Consider the following 17530-nt stretch of genomic DNA (forward strand, 5'->3'; position numbering starts at 1 on the left):
GGACTAGATGATCTGCTCAGGTCCCTTCCGACCTTACAAACTATGAAACTATGAAGACCTACCTGCAACAAACCCATGCTGGCTATCCCTCAGGATGTTGGTGTGGGCCATTAAGGATGGCCTCTTTAATAAACTTTTCTAAGACCTTCCCCGGGATAGAGGTCAGGCCTATAGTTTGCCGGATCCACTTTCCTCCCTTTCTTGAAGATAGGTACCACATTGGCTTCTTCCAGTCTTTGGGCACTACACCAGAGCGCCAGGAGTTCTCAAAGATCCGTGCCAGAGGTTGGGTTATGATGCTTGCTGGCTCCTTGAGTACCCTGGAGTGTAGATTGTCAGGGTCAGCTGACTTGAAGGTATCCAGCCTCTCAAAATGTTCCTTCATGAGGTCAGGATTGATGGAGGGGAGGGAATCTTCTTCACCGAGACCTCCCTGTCACATAGTGGGCATGGGCGTCCCATGGGACTGATGAAAGACTGACGCAAAGTACCCATTTAAAAGGTTGGCTTTTTCCTCGTCAGTTTTCAGTTGTCCCATCTGGTTTAGCAGGGGTCCAATGTTGCCCTTGCTTTTCCTCTGGCTCCCCACATATCTGAAAAAGGACTTTTTATTGTCCTTGATACTCGAAGCAAGTTGGAGTTCAGTTGCAGCCTTGGCTTTCCTGGTTTGCTCCCTGTAGGACCAGACCAGTGCAGAATATTCCTCCTTAGCTGCAAAGTAAAGCATCAATGTCTACACATGCATGTTGTTAGGCCACAATAAACTAGTTAAGGCACCATAAGATAGTGTAAGGTACTACTGGAGACAGTAGTATCTTATGGTGGGGTAATTAACTGAGATTAAATGTGTAGAAGCTGACCACAGATATAAATTGTGGCTGGTCAGCCCAGCCATCAGGGGGCCAGATTTCTGCCTGCCCCCTAGCTACATGACTCTGCACTTTCAGCACCCTTTTGCCCCAGTCAGCCCATCTACAGCACAACACCACCACTCAGAACCCAGAGATGACTCCCATCCTGTCAGCCTTGGCATAAACTGCTCTGCCCTGACTCAGATTACTGCTGTCCTGGGTGATTGTGTAGATGCTGCACCCAGGAGTTTTTTACTCTGGTTCATGCTGCTGCAGAGTTTATTGCTTTGAATTAATTGTACATGTAGATGTACCCACTGAGTACCATAAGTACCCTTAAGTTGGAATCATTACTTGACCTATACAGCTCTGACATATTTTTTCTTTTTAATTACAAATTTAAAGGCTCTGAGACATTGGTATAAAATCATCTGCACTGTTTGAATATTTGTGTCCAAATTCTAGTTTGCTGATCTAAATGTTTGACAGAGATCCTTCCCACCAATAGATGTGGCCACAGGAATGACATCTCTATGTCTCTAAGGCTGCAAAAAGAAATTGCATTTCTCCCGGGAGAAATTCTCTTGTCTCAAGATCCTGCAAACATCCATACCCATTGTTCCACTTCAAGTACCCATGAAGTATGAAAGATACAAATATGCTACAACTTTTTTCCCAGGGACATCTCTGGACAACTTGACTTGTATTTAAAATATGTAAATAGTAAAAAAAATACATATTTTGGCCAAAAATATAGAGCTCTTTCAAGGAAATCAGACACATCCTCTGCATGCCTCTCTACAAAAGGTTAATTGGAAAAAAAAATCCTGTTGAGACAGTTCTGAAAGTGACTTATTAGAATTATCCTATAAGCATTATTACAGCTGGGCTTCTCATGAGTTCAAGGCTTCTCACATCTCTGCATGGTGGAAACTCTTAAGGTATTTGTGTGTTGATATTAGGGCTGTGCAAAACAGCACCATTTCATTAAGACTTCTGTTTCAGCATTTCAACAGGACAGTGTTTCATTTCAAGTTTCATTTAATTTCAAAACCATTCTGTTTCGCTGAGTTGAAGCTGTTTCTGTTTTGACTCTGTTTTGATGTTTCGCCCATAGGTTAAAATGGGGAAGCATGAAACTGCCTTTAACTTTGTTATTTTTTGGCAGATTTGGATGAAAACAGCAGGGATGATAGCCCCTTCTGAGGGCATGAAGCCTGCCAATTTTCAAGGAGTTAAATGCAGGGGTTTCTGGGAAACTGCACCTCAAGCTGCTGACAAGCAAAACTCATATCACATGTGTGTGTTACAGCACAGCAGGGTGAAAACTGCAGGTATGGTAGCCCCTGCTGAGGCCATGAAGCTTGCTAGCTTTCAAGGAGATAGGTGCAGGCATTTCTGGGAAACTGAATCTTAAGCTGCTGACAAGCAAAACTTGTGAAATATGTGACCTCTTCCTCCTCCCTCTCCTTACTTTCTGTTTCCCCGCAGGCAAGCCCAGCTTCAGCTTTGAAACTTGAAATGTTTCAAAACTTTCCAAATGTTTCAACTGCCCTCATTTTGTTTCAAGGAAGTTTCAAAGCCCTTCATTTTGTATCAATTTTGCTGTTTCAAGCTCAAAATGAGTCAAAACAGCGTCAAAATGAAACAACTGGTGAAATTTTGCACAGCTCTAGCTGGTATAGCCAGGATGGTCCAGCAAAAATATACAAGAGGCAAGAATTTCTAGTGATATTTGTTACTGGACAAACCATATAATTGGGAGAACTGTTGGACAAGCTTTCAGACATCAAGTTCCCTTCCTCAGGTATGAGAAAGAGGCAGCAGAATAAAAAAGGCAAACTCTACATACAGCAACCAACCTCTAGCTGCTATCCCAATATGGTTGGATAGGCCTATCTAAGCCAGGCTTTGTCTAGCCCACAGCAGGTCCCTTGGTCCCTCCTGGCACAGGTGCCACTCAGCCTTGGTGCATCCTGCTGCCCCGTGGGCATATAGCAGGGTTGGGCAGGCTCTGTGGCAAGCCTGCCTTTCTAGGCATCCCGGGTGGTGGCAGCTCCTTCTGGCTGCCACTGCCACTACTGCCCCTGGGACTGGCGGGGAGCCATGCTGCACAGACCTGACCTGGCCCATCCTGTGCCTCCTCTGGACTCACCTGTCTGGGCTGAGCAGCAGCAGCAGCAGCAGCAGCAGCACTGGACAGAAACTGCTGCTTGGTGTGGGGTGAAAGTTGCCCCTCCCCCTTGCTGCCTCTGGGCAGTTCTCGCTGCAGCTGTCAGGAGCCTGCGCCACACTGGGCTTCCCTGCATCTCTGTCACTGCCCCCTCTGGGCTGCTCTGTAGCTGTTCTGTACTGTCACTGCTGCCACACTGGGCAGCCCAGAGGTAAGCAATGACTCAGGGCAGTCCAGAGGCAGCGGTGGTGGAGATGTAGGGCAGCCTGGCATGGTGTGGGCTTTGGGAGGCTGCAGTGAAAACTGTCCAGCAGTGTTGAAGGGGAGGGGATGCTTTCCCCCTGTGCTGAGCCTGGTGCAGCTGCTGCTCAGCCTGGGTGGGCAAGTCCAGAGGAGGCATGGAGTGGGGCAGGTCAGGGCTGTGTAGCACTGGTCCCCATCAGTACCATGGGGCTGGGGGCAGCAACTGGAATGAGCCATCACTGCTAGGCTGCGTACAAAGATGATCCCGCTGTGGAGCTGCTTCATACCTTCTGCATGCCCTGGGGGTGTCAGGATGCACCACAGCCAGGTGATGCAGAGCAGGCACAGGGCTGGGGCTGCTCTCTGCTGGTGGTGGTGGGGAGGTGCCACAGGGCACATGGGCTCTGGGCTGTTGCAGGGTGAGGGCAGGTGCTGACTGGCTCAGGGGTCGCACACGGGGGGCTCCCATGTATATCCCACCATACCCTCAAACTCTCCCCTGAAAACCCCATAACCACACCCTCCCCCACCATAAACACCCCATAAACACTGCACCCACCCATATCCTCCTCCACACACACATCCCCCCACAAACCTCATACCCACCTACCCACCCACACCCACACCTACCCATGCCCACCTACGCCTCCCCCAATATACAAGAGTAGGACTTCATCTTGAGCTATTATGCAATCACCTCTATATATACCACACAAACACACACAAATCAGGACAATTTTTTTTTTAAATAAAATTAAAATATGTTATTGTGGATGTTTGATTTTTATTATATACTTTGTTTTATTTCTGATTCCAAGATGGAAACCCCCTTTCAAAAAAGAGTACTCTAGAGGCAAAGGGAGGGACTTCAGGTGGCAACGGTCAGGTCTTGAGGGGGCGGGGCAGGGCTTCTGGTCCCAAGATGGTGACCCGAGGGCAGTGTGCTTGTCAAGGGGTGGGTCCACACTTCCAGCCCTCAACAGCTCACCAAAGCACATTAAGTGGCCATCAGCCAAAATAGTTACCTGTCCCTAATCTAAGCTGTAGAGTGAATTATGGAATGAAATTCCAGAATGGAAGAGCACTGTAAAGGTAATACTCTCAATGTTGATCATATTAAAAACAGTAGCATGAGGAGGTATGAGCCCTACTATGTCTTCTTTACAGATTAACTCTGTTGTGCTGAGGCTGGCATACCATTGTGAATCAGTAAGGAGTCTGGGCTGAAGTTTTATCTGCTGCATGTTATCTTAATGGCTCATATTAGCTGAAGCTTTTTGCTGATTCTCCCCAATTCTGCACTCATGAGGACCCCAGGCAGGACACTGGTGTTGGAAGGTCCTTGACTTTGGAATTCACTCCTCTGGCAGTCCAACTATGCATGAGCATGTTATCCTTCAGGCATCATTTTAGCGAAAGACTTGGCTATTGTGGCTCTAAACAAAGGCTTCTTTTTCAATTTGTTTCCTGGTGGGTGGGTGGTTATTTGAGAAAGGGTTAGTGCTGCTGACCATTGTGGGCGCTTAAAAATTGAAGTTTTCTTTTATGTATGATGCACCCAGATGGCGCAGTAGTGGGCACACTATAAATAATTAAAACAAAAACACAGATAGTACTGTAATTCAAAACTCAGCATGTCTATACTTGCACCACTGACTCCACTAAGCTGTTCATTTAAAAGTGGAATAAGTAGCCAAATATAGAGATGACTCTTTCTTTGCTGTTTATAATACCAAAACTATCTATTTTGGAATCTTGCAGACCACACATATATTCACACACTTTAGCTGGAATAAATTACTGACTACATGCTATTTCACAATGACCACGAAAGAGGTTTTTTTTCCCTCAGGCCCTCTGAATGGCCTGTATTTCTCAAGAGAACCAAGGAACAAATTAGAAAATAAGCAAACTGTCCGACTGAAGGTAGGATAAGCTATGCTTACCTGATTGATCTGATTAGCTTTACAAGATCAGATGTTTAAAGCTGACCTGCACAGTGGAGAAAACTGGCTTGCACTCTTTTTTGGTTAAAGAAATGCTTAAAAAACCTGAAGTTTTAGACTTTTAAAAAGTTTTATTTTTCCTGATGTTTTTTATCTAGAAACTCAAAACTTGTTTGTCTTGAAAAATGGTAAGGTTATGACATAACTATTAAGAAAGCAAAACCTGACTAATTAAGAGGCAAACCTGCAAGCAATTTTGAAGTTACCATACATAACAGAAAAGGAAAACCACTCCATTTCTCTCTCTTCTTTTTAAAGGGAGTTTGGATTTGGTTGCATCAAAGCATTTGTCAACTGTTAACTCAGGAGTTTTGACAGGATATGGAAAAAGAGAGGGTTATTTTAAATATTATCCCTTTGCAGGTTTCAAAAAAACAACCTGAACTCTGGCTGAACTCTTCAGTAACCTACACTTGCCAATAGCTGCTCCTAAGGCCCATGGCAGCAATTACAGATGTGCTTAACTGATTAATCTGCAGTAACTGGTTAATCATATCTTAACTGGTAACCTTGTCACATGTTCCTTTAGTTAATGATATGATAAAACAGGAAATAAGCTATAAAATTATTACACAGAATATGTGTAACAACTTTGTGGCTGGATCCCGTCATGCCTTAAATTAAACATGTGGCCAGTACCAATCAGATGATCTGCGCTCCCAGCCCTTCAAGGCTCCACTAGACTCCTGTGGCTGGTGATCTGCTGATGGTGCCCCCTTTAATTTAATGTCTATCAGAGGTCTAAAGTACAGTAGCAGAAAATGAATGGAAGATCAGTTATTACAACTGAATGCTATTTCTTTAACAAAATCTCCTACTCTATCATCCCATCCAAAGTTTCACTCTTAAAAGCTAGATATCTTTTCATGCACACCACATGAATTGCATCAGTTAATAAAGAAATATTTTAAAGATTTCTATAATAGTAAGCTGATGGACTGCACTTTTAGTTTTGAGTGTGTAAATAGGAAAATACCCACTTTGCTTATAAAGTACAGCCAATTTACTTGTGTAGAGGCAGCAATTGCATGCACAAATACCTCTGAAATTTAATGCATGGTATCTAACCAATACCTATGATTTTCTTGAGGAAAAAAATGCCAACTAATCTGAAAACACTTTTTATTCAATCCATCTATCTTACAAAACTTTTTGATTTATGTTGCATCTTGTTTTGGTGCTTTGACACCTCTTTTTAATTAGAATTTGCCACATTTTAGTATAGAATTAGAAGCTTACTGGTCCTGAAGAAATGTGTTTTCAAAGTAAAGATTTTTTTTTCTGTGTTATTCTTTTTTGGTGCCCTTTACAATAGACTTAGTCAACGTGGATGGAAACTTCTTCATTGTGTGTGGTTATGTGGTTGAAACAATTTTGTATTTGGTCTCAAGTGGCTATAATATAAATAGAAGCCACACCACTTTTTTATGTGGGATAGTGTTTTTTGTAACTTAAAGTATGATGGTACATTTGAAAAGCAAATTAGTCCCACTCCATCAAGAGATGGTCTGCTTGAGGTGCGCCACAGACTTGTTTTCAAACTGTTTACCTGGGTTCAGGCCTATTCAGAATAAAAATAGACTTTTGATGTACGTTTGGGAAGTCCTGCCCTGCAATATGGGCTTGCTGCTTAGATGACGAATACTGACCCTCTGGGTACAGCTAGACAGTTTAGTTCTCAATTGCTTTTTTAGGACTGAATCTGAGTAATACCATGCACTTCAGTCTATTAACTGAAATCTATAGAAGCTACAGTTGCTCAACAGATGTTGGGATCAATCCCATTGACTGTCCTGTGAACTCCAGAAGGAAAAATATTTAGCATTTATATGGCACTTTACATTTTCAAAACATGGTGTGAATAGGAATTAATTCTTGGGAGTGTGGCAAGGATGAAATAAATAACATCTCATTTTGTAGAGCGTATGCACATCCCGTGTGGACCCCTATTGGCATCCAAGGCCCAAAAATGTAGTCAACCAATATTTTGGAAAAACAGCCTTCTCATCTTTTAGATTCTAGGCTTCCCCTCACCCAAGATGAGGTATCTTTGCCTCTTTCTGACTCCCCAGTATGGCACTTTAACCACCACACAATAGGGTAGGCATTTCTCAGTGCCTTCTCTGCCACTCCTTTTGAAAGGCAAGGTTCTTGGAGTAGATGTGATATATTTTATTAGACCAGCTAATAATAATAGTTGGAAAACAATTCTTGACAAGCTTTTGGGCACAGTCACCCCTCTTCAGGCATAGGGAGCCCCTACTGTTCTGAGACTCCAAGAAATGAAAAAAGCTAAAAGTGTGGCAGAATGTCAGTGAACATGTAAGTAGGTAGAATTAATAAGAGAAAAGGTGAGGCAGAGAGGTGAAGCAGAGGGGGGAGGGGAAAGAGAGCAGGGAAACAGTACAGTGATAAAATACAAGGTAGAAAAGAGGCTGTCAGGCAGGTACCTGGTGAATCAGATGTGAGGCAGGTTGTAATGTGTCATAAAACCAATGTCTGTATTGAGTTTGTATTTTTTGTATCCAGTAGATTTATGAAGTGAAGTTTGTAGGCTCGTCTATAGAAGATGTTTTGTAAATTCCCTTTGAGGATTAGAACTGCAAGATCAGAGAGGAAGTGATTGTCCTGTGAGAAGTGTGCACCCACAGGTACTTGGGTATTCTTGTCTTTGATAGATTTTTGGTGTGCATTTACTCTGGTGTGCAGTTATTGTTTGGTTTCTCCAACATATTTTCCCATAGGGCATTTGGTGCATGGGATGAGCTATATAATATTTCTGGAGGTTCCACTGTAAGATCCAGCAATGGTAATGGTTCTGTTGTGGGGTACAGTTATAGTGGCTCCCCATGCCTAGCGAAGGGTGACTGCTCCTGAAAGCTTTCCAAGAAATTTTTGTCAACTACTTAGTTGGTCTAATAAAATATATCACATCTACTCAAAGAACCTTGCCTGCCTATGTCCTTTGACCAACACAGCTACAACCAAAAACCCAGCTTCTTTTGAAATGGATCTATTGCCCCTTGCATTCAGTATAGTCATTGGATAATGTGGATGGAGAGCAGTTGAGAAATTTCTGCCCCATTGGACATAAGGGTCCACACTAGAACTGAGAGATCCCTCCCTTCCCCAACAGCAGCCACTTCACTGAGCCACATAACCTCTGGCTTCTTTTTCTTTCTAACCTCACATATCTCCCACATACCTCCCTCTTATGGCTACCTGGAGAGGGGTAAGTTTAAAAGGTGAGTTGGAGATTACACTGGGTAATGGATATCTGTGGCAAAGAAGTTAGCATGTTATGCTGGGAAGTCAGAGAGACGCGAGTTTAAATACCATTCTGGGGAAAGATGGGGATTAGAATAGGCTCTTCAACATCCTGGACAAGCTCTCTAGCCACTTGGCTAATGGGCAAAAGACAGGAAGGCGCTCATTGTCTGCCTCCTTATCCACATACTTGCCCAGGCTTTGTGGCCAGGAATAGCATTCCTAACTGGGCATAACTGGCATTTTTGACACTTAGATGTCCAAAAATGCCATGCAGATGACCAAATCTGGTCACTTAGATGAGCAGGAAGGAAAGAGAATGCTAGCCAAAGTGACTTGTCCAAGATCATAAGAGAAGTTGAGGTGAAGTCGGGATTGGAACTCAAAGTCCTGTCTTCAAGCCATTAGAACCTGTATGACAAGAGGAATATTGCTTCTTTCTGGTAACACTGCAAGTTAACATTTTCACCCAAACAATCTCTTACTGAAACTGCTCTACCAAATGCAGTAAACAGTTCTGGTGCATTTTAATTTTGAATCAGTGCATTCCCCCCCACCCTCCTACTAGTTTGCCCATTAGTTTAATGATATTATTACATTATTAGCTTTACACAAAGCAGTTCTCAAGAAAAAAACTACTTTTCTAAGGCCGCTTGTCTAGGCACATCAAGGCAAGTGATATCTACTGCAGTGTCTCTTTCATTTCTATGCGTCCCAATGCTTATGTTTTCCCAGAAACAATGACTTCAAAAAATGACAATTGTGTGCAGCATAGACTATGGCATATAAATCCTCTTGCTGGGAGTTGCATGCTAGGAAGTTTTTGAATCCTTGAAGTTGTAGCTGTATGAAATTTCTCATGCTAAATTATTTAAAGCAAGTGAAATATTGTTCCCAGATTGATACAGAGCATTTTACTGTGCATTAAAAAAAAACAAAGTTACATACCTGAGGCTGTTGAGTGGCAGTGGGTCTCTGGGGAGAAGGTATAGGTGTTTTGGATAATGTTTGGTTCATTTTGCTTACAACCAGCTCAGTTATATGTTGCCTGTCTTCAGCCTGATGTTCACCTATCAAAGGCATTGCACAGTCCATAACCTATAATATACAACAGCGGATTAGTTAGTGAACTAGCTTTGCAGCAAACACATGTCCAGTGTATGTAAATGCCAGGTCATCCACCTCATTTGTTCCATTAAAAAATGTGTTCAGAGGGAATGGAATTGAGCCTATCGTCATGCCTTCAGCAGCCTTGAGACTGCAGAAGACCCGTTTTCTGATTTGAGAGCAAGGGAATAACCACTCTCCAAAGCAGCATCACTTCCCAACCTCAAACCAGTATACACAAAGGTGACCTTTTTAAGGGATGCCATGCATGGTCAGTCCATGAAGAACATAGTTCCTGACAGAAGAGCATCTAGACTTCCCTTTGGATAGTCTGAGATCTGAAGTATTTCCCTAAGAACACTGGGCTAACTTATGTTTTGGAGGGTCAACCACCTTGCAGCACTGTGAGGCTCAAACCATGACCCTTCAATGGAAAAAAAACCCACTGAATTTTAATTTCTTGGCATTTTTCTTGGATTTTTTTTTCCCATGCAAGGGAAGAATCAGTCTTTAGTGATTAATGTAGAATTTGAAACAAGGCCATTTGTGCAGCTATTATTGGTAAGGTTTTACGTTTAAGACAGTCTATCTGCAGTGTGGAGTGCTGATGACCAAAGTGTTACCACAAACAAATCAGAAATACCGCACAGTGTATTGTGTACATTGTGTACTGTGTGAGTTTAAGTGACCTGCTTTAGTAATTATTTGCTCTATAGCTGGACAAAACACCGATTTTGCATACTGGAGACTATGTCCAGTTTGGACAACCCAGTCACATATCTGTGTTTGCTTTCAAAATCAAGAAAAGGAATGATTAAGTAAAGAGCAGAAGTGCTGCTATTTCTGTGGGAGAGTAAAGAAAAACTATTTGTTTTTTTAAGAAATTGCCATCACTTCATGCTTCTGTATAGAAACTGTTCTGCATTGGCCTGTGGTCTGTGTGATTTATAGCTGTGAATCAGAGTTGTCTGGAAGCTTCTAGGCAATAACACAAGCTGTTAAACATTTTGGGTGGATTAAACTAAGCCTTGGCACTGGCAATACTGTATATTTAATAAAGTCTGTAACTACACTGTTTTGTTCCTGCAGAGTGAATCCTAGTCCTCTCCTTTTCAGTCTGCAAAAAGCAGAATTGGTGCATTTCAATTGCACAAAGGAAGAGGCAGAGATTGGTATAAAAAATGAAGGGGCAAATGGAACAGCAGCACCAGGCATTACCTTTATGTGTGAGGCATAAGAATAGCCACTGCTGCCATGAGCTTGGTGGCAGCCAGCACTGCTCCAGGTGCCATGGGTGCCCTGAGCACAGAGTTGCTCTGTGACACCTTTGGTGGAGATTGTGAATTCCATTATGATGCGGCCAAAAGTCCACGAGTACTCACCGCACAGCAGTATATTCCTTATGTTCCTTTGATTTATTCCATATTTAAGTGGCAGCTGGAAAAAATGCAGTAAACCAAATACTATTTTTGTATTTTTACCACACACAGTTTATTCTTAAGGTTGTTTCCTAGTTCACCATGTCCTTGAGAAAAGGCTAAATGCAAAATCTGCAGGAAGAGCTTGCTCTGATTTTTTGCAAAAGGAAGTTGCAGCCAGTACATTTTAAGTCTTAAACCTGCTCTCATTTGGTGTTAAATAGGAGTAATTTCACTGAAGTCAATGGACTTTCAGTGGACACCAGGATCATGCCTTATGAGACTATTATGCATTGGCTCTGTGTTTAGCACCCAGTCTCTCTACTCCTATGTAAACCTGGATTTCTCGATGGAATGGAGAATCAGAAGAGTTAAATATAATGTAACATTTGCTATAATTCATGGCCTCTGTGCATATTGCGTCAAGAGCTAGGCACATCAGCCTTCACTCTAGGGCAGATTACTATAACTGGAACGCTAATTGGTACTGCATTAGTGCCAAATGGCCCATTTATTAGTATTCAGCAGGTTATCAACAGATTATTTCTTCTGGCTAAAAAAATCATTGTCCTTGAGGTGGGAGTGGGAGAGGGCTACCAGAAATAGAACAGACATTCTGGCCAGGATGTGATAAGTTATTTGGAAACAAAAGACTGCCTGAATGCCTAACATGAGCCATTATTCAGGCAGTCTTTTGAGGCATTTCAGATGGTCTTTTAATGTGCCTATTTGGGTATCCATAATCAGTAGTTCTTTTTTAAATCATGGACCATCTTTTAGAGGCCTTTCTAACAGACCTTCTACCTCATTTTATCAATGTTTTCACCAGGAACAATTAATGCTACATAATGTTTTGAATTTCAAAAATTGCCTTAGGTATTAGGTATTCGGCATATTGATGCCTGCCTTGCCCCAGCAAGATAGGCAAGAATTATCCCTGTTAATCCTAAGGAACCACTTATTAGTAAACCTAAGGAACTTCTTATCTTTGAATTCTTTTTTATATAGCTGGTGCTCATAGGGCTTTATAGAATAATGGAAAAACAGGACTGGAAGAAAACTCAGTAACTCATCTAGTCCAAATCCTTAAAGCAGGATTGTCTCTGACTAAGCCATCCTTGTCAAGTGCCTGTCTAACCTGGTCTTAAAAATTCCCAAGGATGGAGATTCCACAACCTCTCTGCATAGCCAGTTCCAATGTTTAACTACTTTCATAGTGAGAAAGTTCTTCTTAACATCCAACCTAAATTTTCCTTGGTACAGTTTGAGACTATTGCTCAAGTTCTGGCTCCTGTGCCCACAGAAAACTTTGTAACCACACTTCAGGTATTTGAAGATGATCAAATCTCCACTTGGTCTCATCTTCTTCATACTAAATAATCCTAGTTCTCTCAGCTTTTCATCTAGTTCAGTTTCCCAGGTCTCTAATCATGTTCTTCCCCCCCACGGAACTCTTTCTAATCTGTCCACATTTTTCTGGATGTGCAGGGACCCAAACTGGACACAATACTCCAGGTGAAGCCTCCTCAGAGCCAAAATAGAGCAGAAGCATCAGCTTTAGCTAAGTGCCAAAAAGCACCTGATCTACACAGATTCTGGGGAGCAGGTCAAACTAGCATGTTACTGGAGCCTGAATTGATTCAATTTTTGCACGTTAGTCTACTCAGATTGAACTAATTTGCTAGTGAATAGACATTCCCTCTTGACTCAGGAAATGCAGGCACATGCCTGCAGTGACTCAGGTCAGGCACCAGGGGGGCACTAGAGTGCACACTTGGCTGTAGGGAAGCTGTGCTGCAGGCGGGTGGGGGAGTGTGGCCAGCCCTGGTAATAGCTTCAAGTGAACTGACCAGGGAGGAGTTTAATTCCCCCCTCCCTGTCCCACCAGCATGGACCGGAGTCAGGATCTGCTTAGCACTCCCCCTCGCTGCTCCAGTGGCAGGGATGGGGGCATGGCCAGACACTGGCGGGCATGGCCCTTTGAGGCAGAGGGGGCAGGGAGGGCGTTTATATCCCTCCACTCACACTACCCCTGGGGGACTGAAGCTGGGGTCTGCTAGCCCTGACAGCTGCCTCTGCTGATCACTTCCTGCATGAGGTAAGTGGCAGAGTGAGCTCCTTCCCTTCCCCCTCTGCCAGAAACTGGAGGAAGGGGGGAAATAACCCCCATCCCTGACCCCTTGCCAAAGGGGCCATGTTGGCTGGCCTGTAGCTGCGCCCCTGCCACTGAAGCGGTGAAGGGGCAGAGACCATGATGGTTTCCTGGGTAGAGTAAGTCTGTTCCCAGTGTGGGGGCTGTGCTATGGGTGGAAGCGGGGTGAGGCAGGGTGGTCACAGCTGCTGCAAACTGTTCAGGGTGAGTGGTGGCGGTGCTAAGGGGATTTGGCAGGGCTATGGCCACTCCTCTAAACCCTCGTGCCACTGCATGCCCTGGACAGTCTGCAGCAGCTCTGCCTGCTCTGTTCCAGCCTGCAGCATAACCCCTTCCTCTCTTCCTCCGTCCCTGCTGGGAAGAGGCATGCACTCCTTGGGAAACCATGACAGGGGTCATAGTCCCTCCCCACCCTTGCCACTCCAACAGCAGGAGGGGGTGTGGCCAGAGGCCAGTCGGAATGGTTCCCTTAGGTGTTGGGGGCATAGAGAGGGGTGATTTCCCTGCTCCCTCCAGCATCTGGTGGAGGGGGAAGGGAAGAACATTATTCCATTGCTCGCCCAGTACAGGGAGCAATTGGCGGAGGTGGTGGTCGAGGCTGGAAGACCCTGGCTGCAGCCCCCTGGGGGCAGAGAGGATAGTAGGGGGAATAAACCCCTTCCCTGCCCCGTCTGCCCCAGGGGGCCATGCCAGCTGGCCTCTGGCCATGTCCCTCCCCCTGCCACTGCTGCAGAGAGGGGGGAGTGCTAGGCAGACTCCAGCTTGGGTCCATGTGGGTGAGACAGGAAATGGGAATTAAACCCCCTCCTGGACAGTTCACATGAAGCTACTGCCCAGGTTGGCTACATCTGTGCTGTTGGAGCAGTGAGTGGAGAAATGCCTGGCAGGTCCGTGCTAGTGAGAAAGGGGGGGAGGAGGGAATAAGCCTTTTCCTTGCCCCCTTTGGCTTGGGGGGGGCAGTGTCTGGCCATGCCCCTGCCCCTGCCTATTCTCTGGCTAGGAAGCAGAGGGATGGGGCCAGCCCTGCTCCACTGGATCAAAGAGCACAGCCCTGCCCAGGGCTGCAGAGCATGCTGGGATGCTGGGGGACTCTGGTTTAATGTAAACCAGGAAGAAGTCTGGGACAGAAGTTCCATAAATTGATTTGATCTCAATCAGTTAAGTCTGATACTACATTTAACAAGGTTTATCTCAAACTGGTTTCAGCCATTTGGAAACTGGCTTATGTGCACTGAACTTACGTTTTGTTACAGGTTTAAAACAGTTTCTTCTCACTTAAACCGGTTCATGGGTAGCTTCTGTCCCTAGCCCTGGGGTTTTAAGTTCCCAGTCAGACACTCCTTCATTCAGACACTCCCAGTGCCCTGCGGTTGGGCTTTCTCAACAAGGCTGACTGTTCCCCCTTAAAGGGACAGAGTGACTTTTTGTAGGCCTCCTATCCTTCTATTTTTGATCTTATCACTCAGAAAAATTGAATGAACAAAAACAAATTTTAAAATGTTTGGGTAGAAATTCATCAGGAGTCCTCAGATTATGCAGAATGTGTCCCTGAGTTTAGAGAGAAGCACTCAAAAAAGAGTCTGAGAGAGGAGGAAAATATACCTGACACAAAAAAGACTTGCTACCTACAATAACTTTAAAACTATCCTTAATTCAATCAGTTACGCTAACTTGTTTTACAATTATTTGGCTTTTGTGGTTCTCATTCAGGCATTTCAATTATTTTCAAGGATTTTTTTTCCTGAGGTGTTTTCCTTTAGCTATATCAATAAAGAGAACAATAAACAATTGTTCATCACTGTGATCGGGAGAATAGAGCCTTCTAAAAGTTCTTATCATTTACCAAGCAGATAGTGCTGTTGCTCTGTCATGTAAATCCTTGTCCCATGATATTTTTAAAAATATATTTTATTTTCCCATGATGGAGCATAGGGCTCTTTCTTAACCATTATAATAGTTTTAATCAGAGGACTTGGAGATTCTTAACATCCTTATGAATATTCTCATTACTAGTATTTAAAAAAAATGAACCTCACTCTGTTTCTTATACCTTTATTTCAAAATCAAGTCTTATTCATAGTCAATATTCCCTTTTTCATATTTTTGAAAAACAAGTTTTATGCAGATATTTTCTTAACTACTTAAATACACTGGACCTTTTCTCTCCCTCCACCTTTTATCATACTAGTGCAAAGTAATCATTCTCTGTATCCTGGGTGGCTTTGTTTTGCTGCTGGAATGACTCCAATATGAGACAGGATGACAGGACTGTGTCAAAGCTGGTACTGCTGCATGTGTAATGGCATCCAAGAACTGGAAGAAATCAGACCAGTTTGGTAGGTTTTGGGAACTGGCAGCCCCGTATATCACACTAAAGCCAGTACTGTTATAAAAGTTGCTGCATTTCTTTCTAGTGCTTCACTCACTTGCACAGCCATGGCTGACAATCTGCAGAGCATTCAGCTTCATAGGCCATGACCAAGGGTGCTTTATTATTATCATATTTGCCCTGCCAGAAAATGCCCCAGTTGTTCTGCATCAACCTAGTCAGCACTAGCTCAGTGTCTTGCCAGTCAACATGTTTGCTGACAAAGACTTTACAATTAAGTCTTTTATACTTTGAAGCTATCTGGCTATTCTTAGGGGGGGCCTCTCAAAAGCAGCAGTTCTCACCTGAGGGTCCAAGTTGTTATCAGGTTTCAGGGGGTCCATTTGGCCCAGCCCTATGCAGGAAGAAGTCACCTTGGCCCCCCAGGGCTGAGGCAAGTCCCTAGGAAGGGACAGGGGAGGGCCTGCCTCACCTGGTCTTGCAGCCTCCATCTTGCAGGTGGTACTGCAGGCAGGTGGGCAAGGCTCTGCATGCTGCTGCTTAGGTGAGTGGGGTCCTGGGGCTCCCCACTGCCAAGCCCTGCCTGCTGCACCTGGGGCTGTGCGGGTGGGGCTGGGGAGCCTGGCAGTTGTTGAAACACTCTGAGCTGTGGAGTTTTTATAGCATGCTGGGTGGGGGGGGGCCCCTCAGGAAGAAAGAGGTTGAGTACTCCTGCTCTAGAGAACCCAGAGGAAGGGTTTGGAAGAACTCCCTAAGTTTTTCAAAGAGAATGTGTAAGCACAGCGGGCATATTGATGTGGAATCCAGCCAGATAACATGACAAAAATGGCCATCTCTCCTTGATAATGCTCCATAGGATGGGCAGCCCTTGACAGTCTTCAAAGCTCTCCTCTTAGGTGGTCGGTCAAGGAAAATGTTGAACAGATAGCCTGAGAAATGCTGAGTCAAAGGTTGATGTGAAATGCACACCAATGCATGATGAACTAGGGAATAAATCAATAAAAAAGGAAGAGTAGACTTCGGAGCATCTGGAAAGGGTACTAGTCATCAAGGGCAGGGATGCCCAACCACCATAGGATCGTGGGAAAATAGGACTATAGGAACCTCAGAAGATCATGTAGTCAAGACCCTTGCTCAAGGTAGAATCATCCCTAACTAAGCCATCCTAGCCAAGTGTCTGTCAAACCTGATCCACAATTTCTCTAGGTAGCCTGTTCTAATTCTTTGACAACCCTTATACTAGAGTGGAATCTATATGGGAAATGGGTGCATTATTCTGTAAGGCAAAATTTTTTATAATTTAATTGGACCTGATGGGAAAATATGGGTGGCAAATAACTTACAGTAAGCACCCCTATAATAAGGAAGGGCAGAACATTGGAGGCATATTGGCTCATGAAAGGTACTTTCTCACTTACCCTTGCTGAGAAAGTAATTGTTGGCAGGACTGCTCAGAGAACACCAGTTATAACAAGAATGGCATGAAATCCTTGCTGGCAGAGAGCCATGGTCTTCACTGTACTCTGCTACTATTGTCCTCAAGGGTTAAAGAAAACATTAGTGTAAAGGTAGCTCTGGCACTCAGGCTAAGAAACTAAGACTAAAGAGTGAGAATTCTTCACAGATAGTATGTTTGGGGATTATATTTTCCTTCCTAATAAAATAGTTATGACGACTATTTTCAGGCCCAGGGTCAGAGAGGACCTAGTCAGGAAACTTCTAGTGGGACTGGACATGTTCCAATCAGCAGGTCTTGACAATCTCCACCCCAGAGTGCTGAGAGAATTAGCAGAGGTCATTGTGGGAACTCTGGCACAGCTTTACGAGCACTCCTGGTGCTCTGGTGAGGTGCCATAGGACTGGAAAAGGGCCAATGTGGTCCCCATTTTCAAAAAAGGGAGGACCCAGGAAATTATAGGCCTGTTAGTCTTACCTCGGTCCTGTGGAAGGTCTTTGAGAAAATTATCCAGGTGCACATCTGTGA

At 44.1% G+C, this 17530-nt stretch overlaps 1 protein-coding gene across 1 annotated transcript in view; it reads right to left on the bottom strand.

Annotated features, from left to right (window-relative positions):
• The window catches only part of SYN2 (synapsin II), a 306075-nt gene that overhangs the window by 48396 nt on the left and 240149 nt on the right, over positions 1–17530 (bottom strand). The window contains exon 10 of the mRNA XM_019537021.1: positions 9489–9638. Coding sequence (XP_019392566.1) covers positions 9489–9638 — 150 coding nt within the window. The remainder of the gene's footprint in view (positions 1–9488; positions 9639–17530) is intronic.

The sequence above is a fragment of the Crocodylus porosus genome, unplaced genomic scaffold (genome assembly GCF_001723895.1).
Source record: "Crocodylus porosus isolate Cpor-Errol unplaced genomic scaffold, CroPor_comp1, whole genome shotgun sequence".
Lineage (NCBI taxonomy): Eukaryota > Metazoa > Chordata > Crocodylia > Crocodylidae > Crocodylus > Crocodylus porosus.